This window comes from Penicillium psychrofluorescens (assembly GCF_964197705.1).
Source record: "Penicillium psychrofluorescens genome assembly, chromosome: 5".
NCBI classification, from domain to species: domain Eukaryota; kingdom Fungi; phylum Ascomycota; class Eurotiomycetes; order Eurotiales; family Aspergillaceae; genus Penicillium; species Penicillium psychrofluorescens.
Window position 1 is genome coordinate 62,885 of NC_133443.1, and position 22,016 is coordinate 84,900.

At 49.7% G+C, this 22,016-nt stretch overlaps 6 protein-coding genes across 6 annotated transcripts; 4 read left to right on the forward strand and 2 right to left on the reverse strand.

Annotated features, from left to right (window-relative positions):
• Positions 1 to 618: 618 nt before the first annotated feature.
• PFLUO_LOCUS7295 (Vitamin B6 transporter) lies at positions 619 to 2,267 on the forward strand (the record flags this gene model as incomplete). Its single annotated transcript, XM_073784924.1, has 3 exons — positions 619 to 1,020; positions 1,086 to 1,309; positions 1,364 to 2,267. 3 exons carry the CDS (start codon positions 619 to 621, stop codon positions 2,265 to 2,267), a joined length of 1,530 nt encoding a protein of 509 aa, XP_073641330.1.
• A 777-nt stretch (positions 2,268 to 3,044) lies between these two features.
• On the reverse strand, positions 3,045 to 4,669 carry PFLUO_LOCUS7296 (Major Facilitator Super; the record flags this gene model as incomplete). Its single annotated transcript, XM_073784925.1, has 4 exons — positions 3,045 to 3,064; positions 3,121 to 3,903; positions 3,964 to 4,393; positions 4,493 to 4,669. The coding sequence occupies 4 exons, from the start codon at positions 4,667 to 4,669 to the stop codon at positions 3,045 to 3,047; spliced, it is 1,410 nt and encodes a 469-aa protein (XP_073641331.1).
• Positions 4,670 to 7,887: 3,218 nt separating this feature from the next.
• On the reverse strand, positions 7,888 to 8,325 carry PFLUO_LOCUS7297 (uncharacterized protein; the record flags this gene model as incomplete). Its single annotated transcript, XM_073784926.1, has 2 exons — positions 7,888 to 8,246; positions 8,313 to 8,325. The coding sequence occupies 2 exons, from the start codon at positions 8,323 to 8,325 to the stop codon at positions 7,888 to 7,890; spliced, it is 372 nt and encodes a 123-aa protein (XP_073641332.1).
• Positions 8,326 to 11,113: 2,788 nt separating this feature from the next.
• On the forward strand, positions 11,114 to 12,133 carry PFLUO_LOCUS7298 (uncharacterized protein; the record flags this gene model as incomplete). Its single annotated transcript, XM_073784927.1, has 3 exons — positions 11,114 to 11,248; positions 11,311 to 11,455; positions 11,511 to 12,133. The coding sequence occupies 3 exons, from the start codon at positions 11,114 to 11,116 to the stop codon at positions 12,131 to 12,133; spliced, it is 903 nt and encodes a 300-aa protein (XP_073641333.1).
• Positions 12,134 to 16,594: 4,461 nt separating this feature from the next.
• On the forward strand, positions 16,595 to 17,410 carry PFLUO_LOCUS7299 (Aspergillopepsin-2; the record flags this gene model as incomplete). The annotated part of the gene is made up of 1 exon (XM_073784928.1): positions 16,595 to 17,410. One exon carries the CDS (start codon positions 16,595 to 16,597, stop codon positions 17,408 to 17,410), a length of 816 nt encoding a protein of 271 aa, XP_073641334.1.
• Positions 17,411 to 20,584: 3,174 nt separating this feature from the next.
• Positions 20,585 to 21,850, forward strand: PFLUO_LOCUS7300 (uncharacterized protein; the record flags this gene model as incomplete). Its single annotated transcript, XM_073784929.1, has 3 exons — positions 20,585 to 20,817; positions 20,903 to 21,672; positions 21,774 to 21,850. The coding sequence occupies 3 exons, from the start codon at positions 20,585 to 20,587 to the stop codon at positions 21,848 to 21,850; spliced, it is 1,080 nt and encodes a 359-aa protein (XP_073641335.1).
• Positions 21,851 to 22,016: the final 166 nt, after the last annotated feature.

The window sequence follows — 22,016 nt, forward strand, 5'->3', positions numbered from 1 at the left end:
AGCAAGGACACCGAGGAGCTCTCTTCCGGATCGGAAACCCACCGGGGTCCACCGGCTGCGTCTCCAGCTGTTTTGTTGAGAGAAAAAGAAAAAGAAAAAGCCGGACCTCCATTCATGGGTAATGATCATCGTCGTGAGGGGGGATCCGAACTTACATCTTGTGCCCCAGTACTGGAGATAGCGGGTGATATCGCGGATGTTATCATTGATGGTTCAATGTTCCCCAAGTCACTCCATACGGGCGTCAGGCACGGATCAGAGGATCAAAAAGGAAGGTCCAGGACCCCGGGTCGCGGGATGAACAGACTTTTGGGATGAACCTCCACATTGCTGGATGTGGCTAGAATTATGGGGCAAAACTCTGCTCGCAATCCGCGCAGTATGCTAAGTAAGCGCGACCCACGATCCGCGATCGAGTTTTCGCCGTGCACCACACCCGATTTTGCACAGACCGGGGAGGGACCGGAAGGTTTTCCCTGCAAATGTACATGCATTATTGACTGTTGCTCCAGTCGCTTTCCCCTCCGGTTTTCCCTCCTGCAAACTTTCTTCTTTTTTTTGCTTTTTCATGGGATTGTGTCGTTAACCTATTTTATTTCCGCCCTCCTCAACGGCACTATGACCCAACCCCTGGAGGACGAGGAGAAAGGTAACCAACCCACTCCGGTTGTCAAGTCCCTATCGCCCAAGCCCAGCTCGCAGTCCTCGTCCCCGAAAAATGCGTTTGGCCGCTTCAATAACCGCCTCAATTCGCTCGAGTTCTTCGAGTCTCGCGGCATTGAGCGCGTCCCGCTGGAGGAGCGCCATGGCGATACGACCGCCGATTATATGCAAATGGGCCTGCTGTGGTTTAGCACCAATATCACGGCGAATAACATGGCCCTGGGCATGTTGGGCCCACTGAGCTACGGTCTGGGCTTTGTCGACGCTGCCCTATGTGCTACCTTTGGCGCCTTGCTGGGAGCCGCAGGCGTTGCTTACATGGGCACATTTGGGCCAGCTAGCGGAAACAGGACGATGGTATATCCAACACTGTCCAACATCTTTGATTTCTAGGAATCTTGGCATATTAACAAAATCTTTAGGTTGTGGCTCGGTATTTTATGGGATACTACCCCAGCAAGATTGCTTGCCTGCTCAATATCATCATCATGCTGGGATACGGCATGGTTGACTGCGTGGTGGGCGGGCAGGTCCTGTCCGCCGTCGCAGGCGGTCGGATGAGCGTCGTCGTTGGAATCATTATTGTTGCCATTATCACCTGGTTGGTTGTTTTGTTCGGTATGCGGCTGTTCCACATCTACGAGAGGTAAGCTCCCACCACCAGCTCCACTGAGTACAAATACTGACCTAATGCCACTAGGTGGGCCTGGATTCCCCAGCTTATCGCTGCGTTTGTCCTTGTCGGTAGCGCGGGTCCCAAATTCGACACTTCTATTGTCTCGGCTGGCTCGGCCCAAACGGTCGCTGGGAATCGCCTGTCTTTTTTTTCTCTCTGTTTGTCTGCCTCTGTGGCGTGGGCTCCCGCCGGTGCCGACTTTTTCGTCTACTTCCCACCCACAACAAAGAAATGGAAGACTTTTCTGATGACCTTCTTGGGTGTCGGACTGGCTTTGAGCTTTGCCAATCTTCTGGGTGTCGGCCTTGCTTCGGGCACAGGCACTCACCCCACCTGGAATGCTGCCTACAACACATCGTCCGGTGCCTTGATCCTCGCTGGCTACGATGGCCTTGGTGGCTTCGGCAAATTTTTAGGCGTCCTCGTTGCCCTCGGTCTTATCGCCAACAATATCCCCGGGACGTACTCTGCCTCCCTCGGATTCCAGATCATGGGCCGTCATTTGGCACGTCTACCGCGTTGGTTCTATTCCTGTGTTGGCGTCGTCATCTATACTGTTTGCGCACTCGCTGGCCGGAATTATCTGTACGATATCTTTGAGAACTGGCTCGCCCTAATGGGCTACTGGGTCACCATTTACCTCACAATCGCCCTGGAGGAGCACTTCTTCTTCCGGCGCACTAGAGGGTTCAACTGGGAAGCTTGGGCTGATCCAGCGAAGCTGCCACTCGGAATCGCTGCATTGGTGGCCTTCTTGGTTGGTTGGGTTGGAGCGATTATCTCAATGAACCAAATATGGTTTGTTGGCCCTATTGCCAAGATGGTTGGCGCGGATGGCTCAGATCTGGGGATCTGGGTGGGTGTTTCGTGGGCGATGTTGGTATTTCCCCCTCTGCGCTGGTTTGAGTTAAGGGCATTTCACCGTTGATTTCTTCTGTCCAAAAATGCGATACATCATTTACCGTGGTTTCAAAACCGCTCATTTGATATGATATAATATACCCTCGCTTTGCTACTTTCGTTGCTTAATGGCCGTGGCCTGTGCAAACAAAGGTAACGAAACCTTAACATACTACCTGTTGTGGGGGTGTGAGCATACTTAATGAACTTGTCTGATGTGTCTACGCGAGTGAAAAGAAGTGCCTAGTAACTATTCCAAAATATGTTTTTAGGCAATATATCGATGTGTCTGTCACCTATGGCATCTCATTAAAAGACCAAGTCGTAAGACTACCCGATCACCCGGACCACCCAGGCTGTGGAACTCTAGAAATTTCAGAAATTTTGGACTGGACTTCCGTTATTCGTCTCGTTCTTGCGCGACTGGAGGCTTGTATACAAATAGTTCAGTCAAATCATCGCATCCCAGTTCGGACTGAAATATATATGTACATGGCGCTTTTGGGTCTGCCAACGGCATTCGTCGCTCTCAACTGCTCCTTCGACCATACGGCTCGAAAGGGAACGCTGCAGCGACAATCGCCATCACAATATATAAAGCAGCGCAAATGTAAATAGGCACCGGCGTATTGGTCTGTATTTAACATCAGCGCCATCGTCATGTCAGAAATAAGAGAGTGCTTGGGACTCACATTAGCGGCATTACCCACGACCGCACTAATGATTCCCATGATTCGATTGAGACCTATAGCGACCCCATTCCCAGTTCCTCTATGGGCCGAGGGAAGAACCTGTCGACGAGTTATTATTGATCGAAATTCGTATCTGAGAAGAGACGGAGGAGAGAAGAGGAACTGTCACGGAAAGGCGAAAAGGAGTACCAACCTCTGGAGTGTACGCGTAGAGTGTACCATAGTAGATGTTCAAACAGAAAGAGATAGCACAGGTAAAGCCAAGATTTTCAGCGGCAGTGCGCACCTGCGTATAGCAAAAGAAAAATATCATCGTGACTATTGCACCAATGATCATTGTGCCTCGGCGGCCCCAAAACCAGCCTGAACGACACATAAAGCCCGCCAGGACGGGGCCAAAGATACCACAGGTGTTGTTGATGGCGTAGTTGCGCCAGGTAATGTACTCACTGGGTTGTCCAAACGCAGCGCCGCGTGAAGCGAGGTAGGTTGGTAAAAACACATTGTATAGCGGGTAAGCCAGGCCGATGAGAAGCCATGAGAACCACACCAAGGAGGTCGAAAGTGCCATTTTTCGCGTTGCGTAGAGCCCACGGAAATGGAAGGCAACCTCACTTGGCGAGATCAGTCTTTGAGTCATTCCCGCCGTGGTCGTTTCACGATGCGCCGTCTCGCCGCAGGCACGCAGGCGCTCGATTGTGAGGCTACATGGGCGATTATAGCGATTGGCTATGTTGTTGAGCACGCGAACCGCCTGCTCGTCTTTTCCCTCGGTCAGAAGAAACTTGGGGGTCTCTTCCAGTCGGACGACAACGACCCGCAGGACGGAAAGCACAAACACAAAGGCGCCAGAGGCGTACCAGATGTAGCGCCATCCCTGGTTGTTGGCACTCGTGCAGTTGGTTTCATCGGAACACGAGTAGCGGGGGATGAATGCCCAGGCGAAGAGGCCCGCAATGAGCTGCCCAAGGCCTACAGGAGTCCAAAAGCGTTAGTAGCGGTCTCACGAGTAACCGAGAAGAAGAAACTCACCCCACCACGCCGCCAGGAGGGTCAGCAACCACTGATTCTTGCTGGGCAGGTATTCCAGAAACACAGTGGTGTCCAGGACCAGGTTGCCCCCGGAGCCGAAGGCACTCAAGGAAACAAACAATCCCAACACAGTCCACGAGGGCGATGCCCCGGCAACGACGGTGAAGACGGATGAGATCAAGAGGGAGAAATTAAAGGCAAAGCGCCGCCCAATGATGTCGGCGGAAAATCCCCAGAAGATGGCACCGACGAGCATGCCAGTATACACCGCAATCGTCAGGCCAGTCGGATAGCTGGGACGGAATTCCTTCCGGGCTTGGGTCGCGACGATGGACTGAATCAACAGAATAAGCGAGTCGACCGCATACCCAAAGCCATTCAGGCAGAAGAGCTTCCAGTGGTGGATGGTGAATCCGATCTCGTCGATAGTCTATACGAAGGACCCAACAATCTTAACTCTATTGCACATCCCAAACAGAAAGAAAAAGGCCAGGTCCATCTATGATTGATGACTGTATCGATCACTCACGTCGTTGACAATGGTCATCTTAGCGGCCAGCACCTCGTCCACCTGACTCCCTAATAGGTCCTGCTCACCATGGCCAATCGATCGTTCCGAGGACAACGATGGGGTCTGGTGCTTGGGCTTGTCCTTGTCGGCAGTATCTGCATTGGCAACTGTGCCTACGGATTGTTCGACATCCATCGGTGGCAGCGGGCAAGCGTTATCTATTATGGAGTATTGGCGCACTTGGGGAGAGGGTTGATAACGGTCGGTCGGGGCGAGGGACCGGGGGGTCGGGGTCCTTAAAGGTCCTTAAATGACCCCTTTATTTCGTTTGGTCGTGGTGGCGCCAAATCAGCCACGTTCACCATTTCCCCCCCCCATTTCATTTCCTCGGTCCTCTCATTGGCGCTTCTGCTCTCTCCCGGCATCCTTGATGTTAGCTAACAAAGCGACCCGCAACTTTCTGGTTCTGTCTGAATCTTCATTGGCTCCGACGGAGGGCCGTGGGAGCGCCTGGCTTCGGGAGACCAATCAATCCGCAGCAAACCGCGTGCGGGCAATTTGGCTTGTCTAACTACATTGAGAAATTAATCATCGTTCATTTTCCTCGAGGAATGGAACCCAGGGGCCATCAATCATTTAGGCTGTTCGCTACAACAGGATCGAATAAATAACCACTCCATGGAACCCTTTACCTAACAAGGCATACTACTACCGCCCTCGATCTACCCCGGAACAAAGGGTGCGATCTGTGTCTTAATATCTGAACATGTGAACATTGATTAGAGTTTATTGTGACCCTGGCTTTGATATTCGGCTCTACCATGATTACACATAGTCGAAGAAATGTCAGATCATCATCCATACATCGTTTCTTATGCATTAATTCATCATCATCACCATCATCATCATACCATTCGTAGCTTAACAGGTAAGCTGACCATGAGTATTGGTAATGCAACGATCTATTTCAGTGTTTGGAGAGATTAGAACCCTGAGCACAAGAAGTCATGTTTTTCGATAGGCATGAGGAAACTTCCACTTACTCAGATCAATGTGAGTATGCCGCCAGTTTCCATTCCCGCCATTACGGCATACGCTGATGAGCCCAGTCTCGCCCTGGATGGTGGTACTTTGGCATGATTGACTAAAGTCACCACTGATTTCGATATTAGTATTGCTTAGAGATTCTCTCATATCGCATAGGAAAATATAGGCTTACTTCCTCATACACTAGATAAGAGGTCAAAAGTCAGCATCATTTGAAAAGTTTGGATAATCCTAACAATAGATGTTTACCTTCAAGCTTGATTTGGAGTTTCCCACGCAGCGGTTGATGTCAATTTCACTTCGTCGAGCCTCGCCATTTACATGGTCGAGGCACAACGCTTGTAGGATTGAGTCTCCAGAATACTGAATATCTGTGCAGGTCCTGGCAAACCCACCGGCAGTGGTCAGGGTCGCGGACAGAAGAAGAGTAACAGGCACGAGAGAAAACAGCATATTGCTTGTCAGCAGAAGTGATAGGAGGGCTTGATTCACTAGATTGGAAAGTTGAAAAGAGAAGAATTTGGCTATTTTATAGTACAGTTTGCAGTGAATAAGCGGCGATATCTAGTAAGAGGGTAGGCAGTGACCAGCCTTAAAATCCAGGGATGTTCCTGTCTTACTTCTCCTTGCCTCCGAAGATTCCTGCTGCAAAAGGCATATATATGAAGAAAATGTATCCTGATTTAGTTGGTCTTGATTCACAAACATTTTAACAAGATGTACTGCTAGTCTGCTTGATTGCATGGCTTCACTTGGGCACTGAAACACTGATTTATATGACGCAAGGGATGCTTTTGCTCCTGCCTACCTTCACCTCGTGCACTCCTAGCCCATCTGAGGCCAGCACCCCTTGCATCACTGAACAAACAAGCCATATCCCATTTCAGCGATTTTGTTACTGAATTGATGGGTAAAAGTCGCAAATGCAAGTCAAACGTCCTCATACCTCACTGTTTGTGTGAGAGGTTTCTCTAGTGCAATCAAATACGTAGAAGAATATAGACTCAGATGCAGATCCTTAGCTGGAGTTGGCAAGTCCCGCCTGTGTGGCTACCAACAAGTGCATACGTATTCTGGTAGATGACAGAGCACCTAGCTTCTCACATTCTGTGCTTTGCATCTCCTTTGGTAGTGACTGATTGCCCATGTCGAATGCTAATGCAGGCATAGACGCAATGCAGAATGGCATGTTGTGCATTGAGCAGAGGCATGTAATCGAATCAAATTGAATGCCTCTTGATCCTTACTGCTAAAGGTAGTGTAGATAAAGCCTTGGTTTCAAGACAAATTCTCCAAGATATGATGGTACGGTTTCTGTTGATTAAGATGCCTCAAAGTGGGCCTTCAGTCGGCGAGCCGAAATGGCGTACGCTCCCGACCTGCGGAACTGCTTCAATGATCGCATGTCGGTCCCCACACTTGATTGCATGAACACGGCCAGTCGTGGTGAGCGGGCTTACGTGGAGGTTGCCCACTTGAGCTCCCGCGGGACTATAACAACGGCGCCAACCCCGGCCTAGACCGACTTACCAATAGCGTCAGGGCCTAGCACACTGGCGTAAATCACTATCGGGCCTGTCTCACCCTGAAATTTCGGCCGGGAGGGCAGTTCTGTAAGACCCCAGGTGACATCACTGGCTCTACTAACAATCTGATTGTCGCTAGAGTCCGAGATAAGAAAAGGTTGAGCAGGCGAGGCCAAAACTGTATCGATGCAATGCGCAAAGGATCCAGTCGGCACCACAAACTGAACCCCTCGTCGTGAATCCCAAAAGTACTGCGCTAGTAGCTATGCCCCTGCGGCGACCGCTGCTTCATTCCAGCCGGTCACAATCACCCCAGCGCGATTGCAAGGCTCATTAGCACATGCGTATCCAACCCGAATAGCTGCATCTTGAACTTCCGGCATCCCCACGACCTGGGGAACCATTTCGGACAGGCTTCTGGCAGGATTCAAACGTGTTGAGGTCTATATTCCTGGCAGTAAGATAGAAGTGGGTACCTACGCCTTCAACGGACGGGTTAGTCCGCCCGTTTTCGAGGTCAACAGATCTATCAAATGACATGTAGATGCCCCGCTAATATGCTCTCGTGTTTTTGTTTTGTGAGATAGTGGCAAACTATAAACGAAAATGCTATGAACATATCGATCAGAATCTATAGAAAAGACCTCCTTGCTGGCTGGCTGCATCCTTGTTCACCTTAAAGAATAGGATAGGGGAGGTCAGACTATCACAGCCCGGTAACCTGCTCATATTCCAGAGTGAAACGGGAAATGAAATATCTGAATAGTTAATATTGTTGACTATATGAATACAACCTACCGTTGAAGTCCCCGTCCCGAAAGAGCAACGTATCACGGCTTCCTACCACTGCAGACCAAGGTGCGGCGTTGCCGCTTTTTCTTGTGTTTTGCGAGCCGAACTTTCCAATCCCTTCGGTGCTGTCATGATATCAAATAGCTTATTGCCGAATTTCTGAAAAGCAGACGTAATTCCACCGTAGTCAAATAACTCTCTTTCCATTTGACTGAGCTGGAAACCAAATCTTTGTCCGCCCACGTAGATTGATCTTGCATTGAAATCAATCGAAATATCTTCGCCGTCCTTGGCAGCTTCGTAGAAATACTCATCAATCATGGTTATTCCCAAGAGCCCGAGATTGGGCATGTTTCGCTGAAATATGAAAGCGAACGATTTTGCAACGACACATTTCACACCGCAGCCTGGGCAATAGTTGTAGTTAGAAATAATACTTGTGAATATGTAACGAGGAAAGGCTTTTGGCATACCCAGCAGAGCCATGACCGCTTGCTCGCGGGATGATCCACATCCAAAGCCCTTTCCAGCGATGACAACATCGAAGCCATTCTTGGCACGATTGCGGAAATTCGGATGGGTATATTCCAAACAGTGTAATCCACTGACTTCATTGTTTCTCATTCCTACGAGGAATTCGGCAGGGGCGATCTTGAATCAAATAAGTCCCGATCGCTTTCTGCAATAAATGAATGGTAACTCACTGCGTCCGTGTCGATAAAATCTCCCAGCTGCTGAATTTTGCCCGTGAGAGTTTTCCCGGTCGTGGATAATTGGCATTCATCCATTTCCACGATTCCTACAGCGGGTATCTCTCTCTCTATTTCATTTTCATCGGCCGTAACTTGACGGGACTCCCGAGGCTCCACATAATGCACTTCTTTGATGACAGGGGGTGAATCCAAAAGGGCCGAAGCTCCTCTGAGATGATTCCACTGGTTCAGGTCAATGGTACTCAACAACTCATGAGGATCAGTCAGTTTCATTTCATAGGATGACGCGGCAACTGTGGCCGCAGAGCCAAGGTGCCCAATTGATCCTACATGTTATTATCAGCAATGCAATTTCTTTTGTGGGAGTTGATGTATCACCTTTGCCCATACGATTCTCAAAGTTTCGGTTTTGAGAGGATATCCAAACCTCACCTGGCTCGGCCTGATCAGCAGACATACCTACACAGTAGCTGCATCCGGGAACGCCAATATCAAATCCTGCTTTCTCATATATGCCGAGCAGGCCAAGATGGCGAAGACGATGCATAATTGGCAGTGATCCGGGGACAACTTTCCTCTTTCCTTTAGCAACAGGTTTGAATCCCTGTTTTAATCCCTGTTCCAGGACTAACGCGCCAAGAATGAGATCTTCCTCAGCAGTAGTGCAAGCACCAATAAAGCATCCGTGCAATGCCATTCCCTCATGATCTTTAACGGGCACCACGTCATCTGGTCTGGGATACCGGGCTAGAAATGATCCGACATTGTCCAAGTCAATTTCATGGGTCTCTGCGTACTGCGCATCCTCATCTGGTCGAAAGTAGTTGCTGTCGCTTTTGTGCCGAGCAAGCCGTCGCTTCTTGATGAAGTCATCCGTGATTTGATCCGGAACAAACACTCCAGTTATTCCCCCAAACTCCTATTATTCTGTGTTAGCTTAGCTCTTTCACCCCTGCGTATCACCCCACCTACTGTGGTCATGTTGGAAATCGCAAACCGAGCATCAGAGGACAGATGTCTGACACCGGGACCTGTGAACTCTACGATGCGTTCAGAAGCAACTGTATTCCTCTTCAGTTGCTGTAAGATATATAAAATCACGTCTTTGCCTCCAATCCCAGGCTTTGGAGATCCGACAAGTTGAATACTGACTGATTCCGGAACTTTGAACCAAGTCTCCCCAGTCACCAGAGGCAGTGTAACATCTGCAGCACCTAATCCAATGGCCAGACATCCTACAGCCCCAGAAGAGCATGTGTGAGAATCAGATCCAATGATCAACATCCCGGGCTGCGCCCGCTCCCTGTAGAATTCGGTGTGCAAAATCGTATACTAGTATTATTTAGCATCAAGTTCATATAATTTTGCGAAGAGATCGTGTAAACCGACATTCATGCCTTGATAGTCTGTCATTTTAAAAACTCGCTTAGCCCTCTCACTGGCGTCGATCAACGATTGCACTTTGGGGATATTGTTGATCCGCGGATCTACGACGTGATCCCCTGCAAGCCAGAAACGATCATTGCGAAAGATCCCTGGCTTCCCTAAGCGATTATATGTTGATTCCATGCCCTTTTGATTTTTCAGTCCATTATTGTAACAGAATATGACAATTTTGTACTTACTGCCCACGATGCCTCGGATGCAATGACCCAATCAACGTCCACTCTGATCAATTGGCCAGGAGTCACAGACCCCTTCTGGTCAATATCATGCATGGCAAAAATTTTCTCACTCAAGGTCATCCCACGCCGACCTTGGGGGCGGCGGGACATTGGAATTGGTGATACTTTTGCTCGATCTGCAGAGTTGAGAGCCTCCAGCCAAGCGGACACCAAGAACAGGATTTCGGACACTTGTTCCGTTGTTAGGGCAGTGTCATTTGACAGGCCGAGTCCACCGAGATCAGTTGGTTGATAGCAAATATCAAGAACACTGGTCAAGGAGTTGCTCTCTCTTTGTTTTCCACTGGACTGCAGATGGTCAATGGTATCTTTCAGTTCGACAAGGAGACTGTGCCCTGATGCAAGTAAGGACTCTATGGTTATCTGTCAGATCTTTGCATCCCTCAGCACATCTAAGTAGTTTCCAAGCATCATTGCTTACTCTCTTCAAAGCTCAACTTTATGTTGCGGGATTCCTCAAGAATCCGAAGCAGCCGGCGCAGGCTGGGGATATTTTCCAGGGCCATATTGAGAACCAGGAAGTCTTTTGGAAACAGTGTGGTGCGGATTGCAGCGAAAGAAAACCGTTTGAATTCGATTTGGTCAGACGAGGGGGTCCTTGGTATATGTAAACCATGATTCGCCGTTCAAGTGGTGCTATGTCCTTTTCTATACTTCGTCGGGCCGCATACGGCCCGAAAACGGACTGAGCACAAGCCGACTCCGTTATCGCCGTCACCTATATTAGGTCCTTAAACCTGATAGATGTCGACTATTTCCATCTTGACTACCTCTCCAATATTTCGTCGGGCAATAGCTTCCTCATTTCGAGTTCATTCATAGACCCCTAAAACCTATCCCTCCTCCCCGCCCGGTATTGTCCCCGGTATTGTCAAAATGGCCACGCCATCTCCAGTGACCAGACTGCGCGAACTGCTGAAAGTTGAAAACAGAATCGTGGTATGCCCAGGTGTTTATGATGGGCTCACCGCCAGAATCGCACTTCAGGCCGGATTTGAGGCCCTATACATGGTAGGCATTCCTAATGATCAGAGGTTGCATAACCACTTACCCTAATTCATTTCCTCTGGTAGACTGGAGCAGGAACAACCGCATCCAAGCTTGGACAGCCAGACCTTGGGGTAATTACACTTAATGAGATGCGAGAGAATGCGGAGATGATCGCCAACCTTGATCCATCCACGCCTGTAATCGCAGATGCAGACACCGGATTCGGAGGTAGGCAATGGTCGATATCCTCTCTCCTTATGTGCGTGGACATTGACCTTAGCAGGGTCTCTCATGGTCCATCGGACAGTCACTGAGTATATCCGGGCGGGTGTCGCTGCGCTCCACCTCGAGGACCAGCAAACAACGAAGCGCTGTGGTCATCTTCGCAATAAGCAGTTGGTCTCAGAGAACGAATACCTGTCACGGGTCCGTGCAGCTGTCAATGCCCGGAAGCTCTCTGGTCGGGATATTGTTTTGATTGCACGGACCGATGCTCTTGCAACGTTAGGCTATGACCAGGCACTATCCCGTCTGAAGGGGGCGATCGAACTTGGAATGGATGTTGCGTTTCTGGAAGGTGTGACATCCCAGGATCAAGCGCGACAAGTGTGCAAAGACTTGAAGCCTACCCCGGTCCTCTTCAATGCTGTCGCGGGTGGTGTGTCGCCGGATCTTTCGGTGGCAGAGGCCCAAGAGCTCGGGTTCCGTCTCATTATATTCCCTGGATTCGCGCTGGGTCCCGTGTATGGAGCAGTCAGTGCGGCAGCGCAGCACCTGAAAGAGACTGGAAGCCCGTTGGTGTCTGAGCAAGGCGGGCCACGGGAGTTGTTCAACGTGGTGGGTCTGAGAGAAGCTCTCGCCGTAGATATGGCCTCTGGCGGAGGAAATTTCGCCGGTGGCGTGTAATATCGGAGAGTCCATACATAACCAGGTGATTCGAATTTGTGCTAGTATCCACCACAGTGAGAAATTATTATATTATAGCAACAAAGAAACAACGAACTACATAGACGAAACGGCGTGCACAGTGAAGAACTGACTAAGTATTTCCACCACGTGACCCGCTCGAACCATCTTCCCGTATCTCCAGGTGTCCAAGTCGTTCGCAGGGCGAAGCAGCATGAGCAGGCAGGACCAGAACGCTGCCGGTATTCAGCGACCTCGCCATAGGGGTCGTAGAATTGCTTGCCGACAATGCAGACAGGCCAAGGTAAGCCAGGTGTCGCGCGCCGTGCAGCCCAGCCTGACCCGAGTATGTAGATTCGCTGCGAATTGTCCACAGGCGGCGATATCCCCTGCTCAAGATGCCGACGCCTTGAACAGGACTGTGCAGTTGACACTGAATTCAAGAGGGTGAACAAACGAGCGTCTGTGCTCTCTGCCCTTCTGTTCAACGGGATCCGGCTGACCCTCTGCAGGCGCCTGGAGGAGCTCGAGAAAGAGGTGCAGCAGCTTCGTTCTTCAGTATCCCACTTCCCGGCCTCGACCGAACATTCATATCACCAGTCCCCGGTGAGGCACTCATTAGATCTCGGGTCTACCAGCTGTAGTCCAGACACATTCCCATTGGCGGAGAACCGTATTCTGGGTGCTGTGCCTGCGGATCTCGAGCAGCCATGCCACCCATTGGTGGGTTCTCCGGCACCGGCTACTTCCAGGTCTCTTGGTCATGTCAGACTAACTTCCTGGCAAATTGACTCGCTGTTTCACCTGTACGTATCCAATCTCCGTCTCCAACCCATGCTCAACGGCTAACGTAGTGCAGATTCTTTTCAGAATTCCACAAATATGTATTGCTTCTTGATCCAAACTTATCGCCGGACGACTACTACAATCGGTCTTCTCTTCTGTTTTGGGTGATTATATACATTTCATCCCGTCAATTTGCGGATGAGCCAAGCCTCGTTACTGGCCTCACTTCACCGGTCAAGGGCCTATTGTGGGAGGAGATTTCCAACCCACCGCATACATGGTACATTGTGCAGTCCATCTCACTTCTGTGCATGTGGCCATTTCCCACGTCGTCACTCTCAACCGACACTACTCCTACGTTGGTTAGCATTGCGCAAACCATCGCCATGCAACTTGGACTGCACCAGCCGGAAGCAATCCAAGATTTTTCACGCACAAAAAGAAGACTAAGTGTGGCGGATATTTCAGAAGCAATCAAGACATGGTCAGTTTGCTATATGACAGCTCAAAGGTTAGCCTATCTGTTTTCTCGGATGCTTGGGTTCCTCGGCTGAAATGACTTTAGTATGTCAAACACATTTGGCCAACCACCACTTTCATCTGATTCTTCAAACTGGATAATCGATCGCATATGTGACCAGGAGAGCGATTATGTGATACCAGAGGCAATGAAGCAACAGCTCTTGATCTATCGGTTTTCAGCACGCGTCAGCAATTACATGTCTAAGCATTTACCATCGACAGCCGGTCAGCCTCGTTCGCCGGGGAGTATGCCACTTCTGGAATTGTTGGAGCAGGAGTTTTTGGACCTGTCGAGAGCTCTTGCCAAGCGACTTACTGGTAAGTCCTAGCTCACTACACCCTAGATGGCCGGAATCTAATCCACGAGCAATAACAGATGAGAATGAAATTTTACTCAAAACCGCCGGCATCCAGCTTTACGTCTTCTATCTCTTTCATTCTGGCGGATCTGTTGCACGGAAACTTGGCTTATTGGCCGCGTTCAACATGGCGACAGCATTGGTCAGCAAACTTAGGGGTCTCGATGCCAGGACCAATCTAATGAAATATTGCCCTGGTTCCTATTTCAGAGCGACGACGTTAGCTGCCATGTTTATTCTCAAAATACAGGATTCCAGCTACGCTAGGCTCCTTGAAGTGGAAGATGGGAAGCGTGCATTCAATACTGCCATCTCTCTTCTTCGTCGGGCATCTTTAGAAGATAATGACCTGCCTGATCGGACTTCCAAGATCCTCGCTCAATTATGGGCCGGCCAAGGGTCCTCCAAACAAACAAATGAGGAGCCAATTCTCCAACTGCGCACGCGATTGGCAGCGAGTCTTCTTCACGATTCCTTGTGGATATGGCGGAAAAGATTTGGTGGCCAAGACGCTGTTCCCCACACCCCTTCCCATCTAGTACCCGGTACATTCCTTCTTTCCTTTTTTAATACTTTTTCTTGGCAGACAGAACAACAAAAGTTAATGCGCGTTCTTGAAATAGGAACTCCTGCAAATGGAGCCCACGCCAGCTCTGCGGAAGAAGATCAATCTCCTTTCATGACAGACGAAATAACACTCGACGGGCAAGGCTTTGGAGACATCTTTGATGCCGAAATGCTTTCATTGCTCCCCTTCAGCCTTGATGGCGATCCGTCGTGGCAGTCAGCAATCTAAATTTCTTGACGACTGCCCCCTCCCTTCCTGTGGTCTTGCGGCCCAGGGCTACAGACCAGCATCGTCACCATCCATCAATCCCCATAGATATCAACGACCGCGGAAGGTCTTTCGCTGCAAGCAGTGGGTTACATTCAAAGACGGCGGTCGGTGGCTTAATCCCCAGCGCCTCTAGCGCAAGACTTTGTGCTACCTCAGCCATGGCATTTCTTGCCGCACGCCACCTTTGCGACCCGCAAGCTTGTCATGCACGACCGGAACTCGTGTACAATATTAACAATAGTCATTCGGGGCTTCTCCGCGGTCACCGCCGTTCCCTTTTCGATTGGCAGGAGCTTATTTGGGCGGCGAGAAACATTCATCCGCAACTCCGGTGGCTTTGTTCTAAAACTCAAGTGCGCTTCAGGCAGCAGGGGTCGATAAGGTGGTTTCATGCATGGTCACAGCGGCTTCTGCCATTCATCTGTCCCTCGAGGCTAGACAATCGTGGCTTGCGAATCCCCAAAATGGTGGTGGGGAAATAATTATGGTGAATCCGAGGGCGAGTCACAGCAGTCTTTCTAATTGGCGGCTTTGCTGGAATCAAGGCCTTGCCCAAGCACAACGGCCATGGCGCGAGACTCGGAGCTGCTGACCAAAGCGGGGTAACGTGTGGTTTGAGGGCGCTAACTGGTGCTTCCACTATTCATCCCCCCGTCTTCATCAAGGTGGGGCTTTGGCACCCGAAAGCCAACACTATCTGAGTCTGATTTCTCAGCGCAGCGCCCCATCCCATCCAGCCCCACGAGCCATCCCTTCAATAATAATCTATCTGAGCTTTGTATTCATGAATGCCTCTATCCCAAAAATTTGTAGCACAGCCTCTGGCTGGCTGACATTTCTTGTTGCTCGAATGTTTTCGTCTGAGGCCTCAGCGCAGGTCCTTATCCAAAAGCTTGGCTTGTGGTCGGGGACTAGTTTAGTTCTTACGCCACAGTAGTATCGCACGAGCATCGCTTATCGAGCACCCACGCTATGGCGAGCGCTATCCACTATAGTTCCTTTAGGGTCGATCCCTGCCTCCTTTGTCTCGGCCACTACACTCCAGTCAGTCCTCTTCCGTCACCCAAAGATATCACAAGCCCTTATGATTATTATATTATTATTTGCGCAATGGTGTGATGTTATCAAGAGTCCTGCTGCCGTCGGATCCCCGGTCAGCTCACACGGTGGCTTCATTGACTTCCTTAGCCCCAAAAGCGCTGTGCTCACAAGACACCAGGCTATACTGCCTGGGTGTGTAGTGGCGGATTGATTTTCTTCATGGCGCCAGAGGGCTTCCGCCATGTTCCAGTTGGTCGGTACGCTCTTTGTAGGATATCTGCTTGCTTCAGGGATCTTGATCAATCGTTTAACATTGTAAGTCTGCCAGAGCATATACTGGCCACTCAATCACAACCAACAACCTCAGGTTGAAACAGTGGTCTGGAATGGTCTATCTCCCGCTTGCATCTCGGGAACTGCCGAGTAGTAAGGGGTATACTTGCATATCAATACCCTTTTCAGCCTGAAGTGAATCTCCTGCCTCTCGGACAAAGGTATCTTGACTGTGTCCTGCATATTTCCAATACCAGCACATCAATGCCTCTTTTACGCTTTCCTTGGGCCAATTGACGACCAAATCCACCGGTCTCCGACGGCGGTATACTACCATATCAGCTGGACGGGCTAGACGCTCGCGTTATGGTAAAGCTAGTCCCTCTTCCCCTCCCCGATGCGCACTAATATCGAAGAGTTGCATCGGCGTTGATTCCCCTCTGGGACTCGATCATGGGAAATGCCATTCAAGCGATACCCAAAGATAAACTTTGATACTACCCTGAAATAAGATGGAAACTATAAAGAGGGCCGAATCTCCTCGTCTTGTCCCAGCCTTTCATCTACCAAAGTCAACGTTTCCATCCCCTTCCTAAGCCAGTTCTTCTACCTTCAACAGCTTCTTCAACCCAAAATCTCATCATGAAGGTTTCGAGTGCCGTTTATGGTACTGCCCTGCTCGCAGCGTCAGCTCTCGCTGCGCCTTTGACTGCCCAGCGCCAGGCGCGTCAAGAGGCACGTCGCGTTGCTCGTGCTTCTGGCCGTCACAGCCATCCTCCTTATAAGCCTGGAACCAAGGATGTTCTTTCTGTCAACAAGTCGGTGCAAGAACAGTATAGCTCCAACTGGGCAGGTGCAGCCCTCATCGGCACCGGCTACACTGGGGTGACTGGCGAATTCACCGTTCCTACCCCCCAGGTTCCATCTGGTGGTGATTCTAGCACCCAGTACTGTGCCTCTGCATGGGTTGGAATTGACGGAGATACTTGCAGCAGTGCTATTCTGCAAACCGGTGTCGACTTCTGTGTTCAAGGCAGCTCCGTGACATATGACGCTTGGTACGAATGGTATCCGGACTATGCCTATGACTTCAGTGGCATCGATATCTCTGCCGGAGATGTGATTAAGGTGACTGTGGATGCTAGTTCCGATACTACTGGCACTGCAACTGTCGAGAATGTCTCCACTGGTCAGAGTGTGACCCATACCTTCACCGGCGGTGTCGACGGCGATCTTTGCGAGTATAACGCAGAATGGATCGTCGAAGACTTTGAATCAGGCAGCTCCTTGGTTCCCTTTGCCAATTTCGGTACTGTGACCTTCTCTGGTGCAGAGGCTACCGATGGGAGCTCTACGGTTGGACCTTCTGGCGCGACTATTATGGATATTCAACAGAACCAAGTTCTCACCTCCTCGTCTGTTAGCGGCAACAGTGTTACAGTGGAATATGTTGGATAGTTCCCCATCGTATACAAGCAGGAATATGCCGTCATGGCTTTTCGGGGCATAGGAAGCTGTCGTGAGCTCCTCTGATGAATCATATAGGGGAAGAATCATTGGATAGCCGAACCTTGGGGTGAATTACTCAATCATTGGAAGGAATACAAACGAATCACATATGCGTTTTGTCTTTTGCAACTACTCCCAAAGTAGGATAATGGACTTTTTGGCCAAGAATCTCTTGTCCTCGCCTCAAACTCAAGAAGTTTATTCTACCCTGCCATTATATACTTTGAAATCATAACTTTACGAAATCCGTAGGTATTTATTTTTGATGAGAAAGGTCCGGACTCCTCGATCAAGTTTCATTTTATGACTCGTTGTTCGCCATATCTCTTTAGTGAACCTTGAGCAACTTCAACTGGGCAATTTCATATTAAGATTTTACTACTTCTCAGTTAGTCGGGCTGCCTGCCTCCCAGGCCCCCTTTCCCAATGGACACACATGCACCAACAATTCCTTCTGGTCAGGTGCAGCCTGGCATATTCAAGACAGCTCTTTATGGTGGAATTTCATGGAGGTCATTTTTGGCAAGATGGAATCTTCACAATCATATTGGACTCTGATTATTCACCAAGAATTGGCGCCTGTTACATGTTTTGTCATCTTTTGTTCCTATCATGATAAATTTTCATGAAACTCTAAGTGACCAGAGAACAAAACTCCGCGGCCCGGATCACAAGGCAGTCGGATGCTATAGAAGCGCCATAAAGCATCTTGCACTACATCATAGCACGCCCCGTATCGCAAAAGTCTCATGTTCTGAAAATCAACCATTGTTGATGAAGGCCGCGGGTAGGAAAGCTTCTGACGTCCGTAATCAATTATGATATCAGCGACTGCGAGAATCTCAGGCTCTATGTCCTCCACTGCTCGTTTGGTGCCCTTTCCCGTAAGATTGGCGGACGATCCCATGAGCGGAAGCTCTTCGTCAGCGGTCATTCGCGACAGCTGGTCCTGAAATACGCCTCCATTGACCAGCATTGCCAGTTTCCCGTCCAGCGTGCTCTGCGCTAAAGTGTCAGGAGGTAATTTCTGGATAATGGGATGATCGGCCTGAAAGGGCGCAACAACACCGAGAGGAAGATCCAAATCAACCGTCAATAGTCTCACTATCTCAGCCTCGCGGGAAGGAAGGATATGGAGAGCTTGATGAAGAGCATAACTTCCGATCATCGCATGCCGTTTGTGCGGCTGGTGCTGTTTGGTTATGGAAATACGGTGCAGAGCCTCTGGAGTTATTGCCGCGATCCCATACCCGACGGTGGCCGGAATAATGGCGATTCCTCCTTTTTTGAGTGTTTCAAAAACCCGTCGCGCGTCGTCCCTGATATGAAGGACTGGAGACGTATTCATCACTGTCCCTGCTCAAGTGGGTATCCAATTGGCGTGGAAATTGATCAGTAAAAATCATTCAGATGGAGCCAAGAGATCTCCGAATCTTCGAAGCGAATAGTAAATTGAACCTGATTAACTCAGATCTCGTGCAGCACACGCGAGGCTTGTTCCACTTAAGTGGATCGTTTTCATGGCCTCGTTGGATGCAAAAAATTGGTTCCTTTACCGGAAATTGTCGGATTATCCCTAGGCATGACAACAATGAAATCAAAACTTGGGTTGCTACTATCCTCCATTGCCTGGATAAACATTTTGTTAAGAAGAGATTTCATGGGGCACTCATCGCATTCCAAATACTGTAGCCAGTTACAAAATAGTCCGGTCCCTCCACCCGCATGAAGGTGACATTAGACCTAAATTTTCCGCGCTTTGCATCTTCCAGCTGCGCTAGTTGGGATGAAGTGACATCCGCCCAACTGTTTTTCCCCATCGCGTGCCATATTCTCGAGACACTGATGCCGTATTCGCGATTCAGTTGAAATTGCAACAGCGATGAGTATGATAACGACCGCACGAATATTGTTCTCGGTAGGTTTTTCCACTAGATCGCATAGGCCTACGGGGAGCCCGCGAGATATCTTAATGATCTTCACCCGCAGAGTCATTGTGTCTCTGCACCAAGCTCACTGGCATCAGGATCATTTGGGGTAGGCACCCGATGAAAGAATAGTGGCAATTCCCCAGTAGAGTTGCGTACGGACACTTTGACTAGCGCAAGGAGTGGTTGCACCACAGATTCGACGACCGGTAATTTAGGGGGCAGTGTAACGTAGAGACCCAACTAGAAGCCCACGTGCCCTCGAGATGAGTTGAAAAACTGGCCGCAGGCGAGAGGTTGAAGGCAAGGGCCTATGAGGAAATAGAGAAGGACTGGATCACGCAGAAAAGGAATAAAAAATTGCATATTTCAAGAACTAGAAGGCTCCGCGATATGCTTAATTTATACCTGAGCCGAGCCAATTATCTGTATATCCCCTTGCACCGAATACCATCTCTTTTCTTCAGAATCAATGAACCGTGTAGGGCAAAGAACAAAGTACAACTGATCAAAACCAGAAGGCAGCCATCCAAGATAATCATTTAGTTACTGTTAGCGATCCAGATACCCTTTTACTTTGTCTGCACTCACAGATGTGACCGGGTCTTGGCTTACGCAGGATTCCGTGGATAAGCATCAATGATTTCGAGATTATCGCCGATGGGACTTCATGTCGTTTCACGGCTGTTAAGGACCAATCTTATCTCAAGGTCATTGGGAGAAATTACATCGGCCGGCTCCGGTTCTTCCAGAAACACAATTTTGGATCCAATGGGCTAGACCAACCACAAGATCTAGTATACAAAATTGAAACAAGTGAGTTTGGCGCAGCAAGCGTGGTCAAGATGTAGAAGACACCCTCCACCATGTCAGTCATTATAGTATTGACTTCACCATAGCGTCGCCAAATTTGCAAGAGTAGCAATAGAATCCACAGCAGGCAAATCATGGTCACGACAGCTCTCTGCAGCGAAGATACTACCTTCTATCTTCGACCACATCTGCTAATGTTCGATAAGCATCAAGCGTCGGGACAGGAGATATGGCAACATGGTGTGCCATTTGATCGGCTATAAATCCGCAGGCACTGCCCCTTATTTGGTCGATTTCATTCCCTACCCATGAGTAGTTTTTGAATCGCTACGAATCCTATCTTCTCAACCCTATCTGCCGACGCAACAAGCTAACAGTCGCCATGCGCCTTGCTGCCCGTTTCTCGGTATTTCTGGTTCTCGTACAGCATGTGGTGGGAAAACTTGTTAAAGTGGACAAGACACCTTCGTTTGATGTCACCTTGAGCCAAGTAGACAACACTCGCATCAAAGCTGTAGTGACAAACACCGGCCACGACGACGTGACCTTTGTGCACCTCAATTTCTTTCGGGACAGCGCCCCCGTCAAGAAGGTCACCATTTACCAAAACGGCAAGTTCGGCTTTTGAGGAGAACATGGTCTATACTGACTGTGTAGCAGATGGGGAGGTTGCGTTTGAGGGAATCAAGCGTCATTTCAGGTTGCAAGGTCTTACTTCGGAGGCGCTCACGATGCTGGTCGCAGGCGAGAGCCTGGAAGACGAGTTCGACATCGCCACAACGAGCGACTTATCCCACGGCGGCTCTGTGACTTTGCGCTCCAGCGGTCTAGTGCCGCTCGTCAAGGGAGACTCCGTCTTCGGTTATCTGCGCTACCACTCCAATAGCCTGACGATCGAGATCGACGCCGTCAGGGCGTCGCAAGTCGCCAAGGCTGTCGTACCCTTGATGCGCCGCGCAAATCTGAGCTGCAGTAACTCAACCCGGAAGGCGATCATGGGTAAAGCCTTGAGCAATACTGTGTCACTGGCCAACGCCGCTGCCCATGCCGCGCTCTTTGGTTCCACCACCAAGTTCAGTGAGTACTTCAAAACCACGATCAACGCGACACGTCAAGTGGTCGCTGCACGACTGCAGGCCGTGGCCAAGGAAGCTGGGTCGACGACATCGGGGGCTACGACGTATTACTGCGCCGATGCATACGGATATTGTGAAACGAACGTGCTTGCCTATACGCTGCCAGCCTTGAACCTCATCGCCAACTGCGACATCTACTACTCTTACCTGCCCGCCATGGCAGGTGGCTGCCATGATCAGGACCAAGCGACCACTTCTCTTCATGAGTTCACTCATGCGCCGAGAGTATACAGCCCAGGCACCGAGGACTTGGGCTATGGCTATGTATCGTCCACCGCTCTCAGCAGTAGCGATGCCGTTATGAATGCTGACACGTATGCTCTATACGCAAATGGTAAGTTCGGAGCTCATTGTACTTGACGGAGCCGATACTGATCAATTTGTAGCAATCAACCTGGGATGTTGAAGAACGACGACGGCTTTAGGCCGGTGCAGTCAAGCGGCGCAGCAGCGAAAGGAAGTTCCGGATGCTGAATGTGAGCGAGGGCAAAGTTTCGTCGAAAGAAGGCTAGCCGGATCCAAATGAGTGCGGCCATCAACAAATTTTGATCGTGACTGTATTTCCGATCCAGATAGTATTCACATATCCTCGTAGGTACGCCAGAGTGCGTGTATTCTAATAATCTAGATAATTCCAGGTCTTTGTATCGAGATCTTAGTTCTTGGACCAGTGCACAG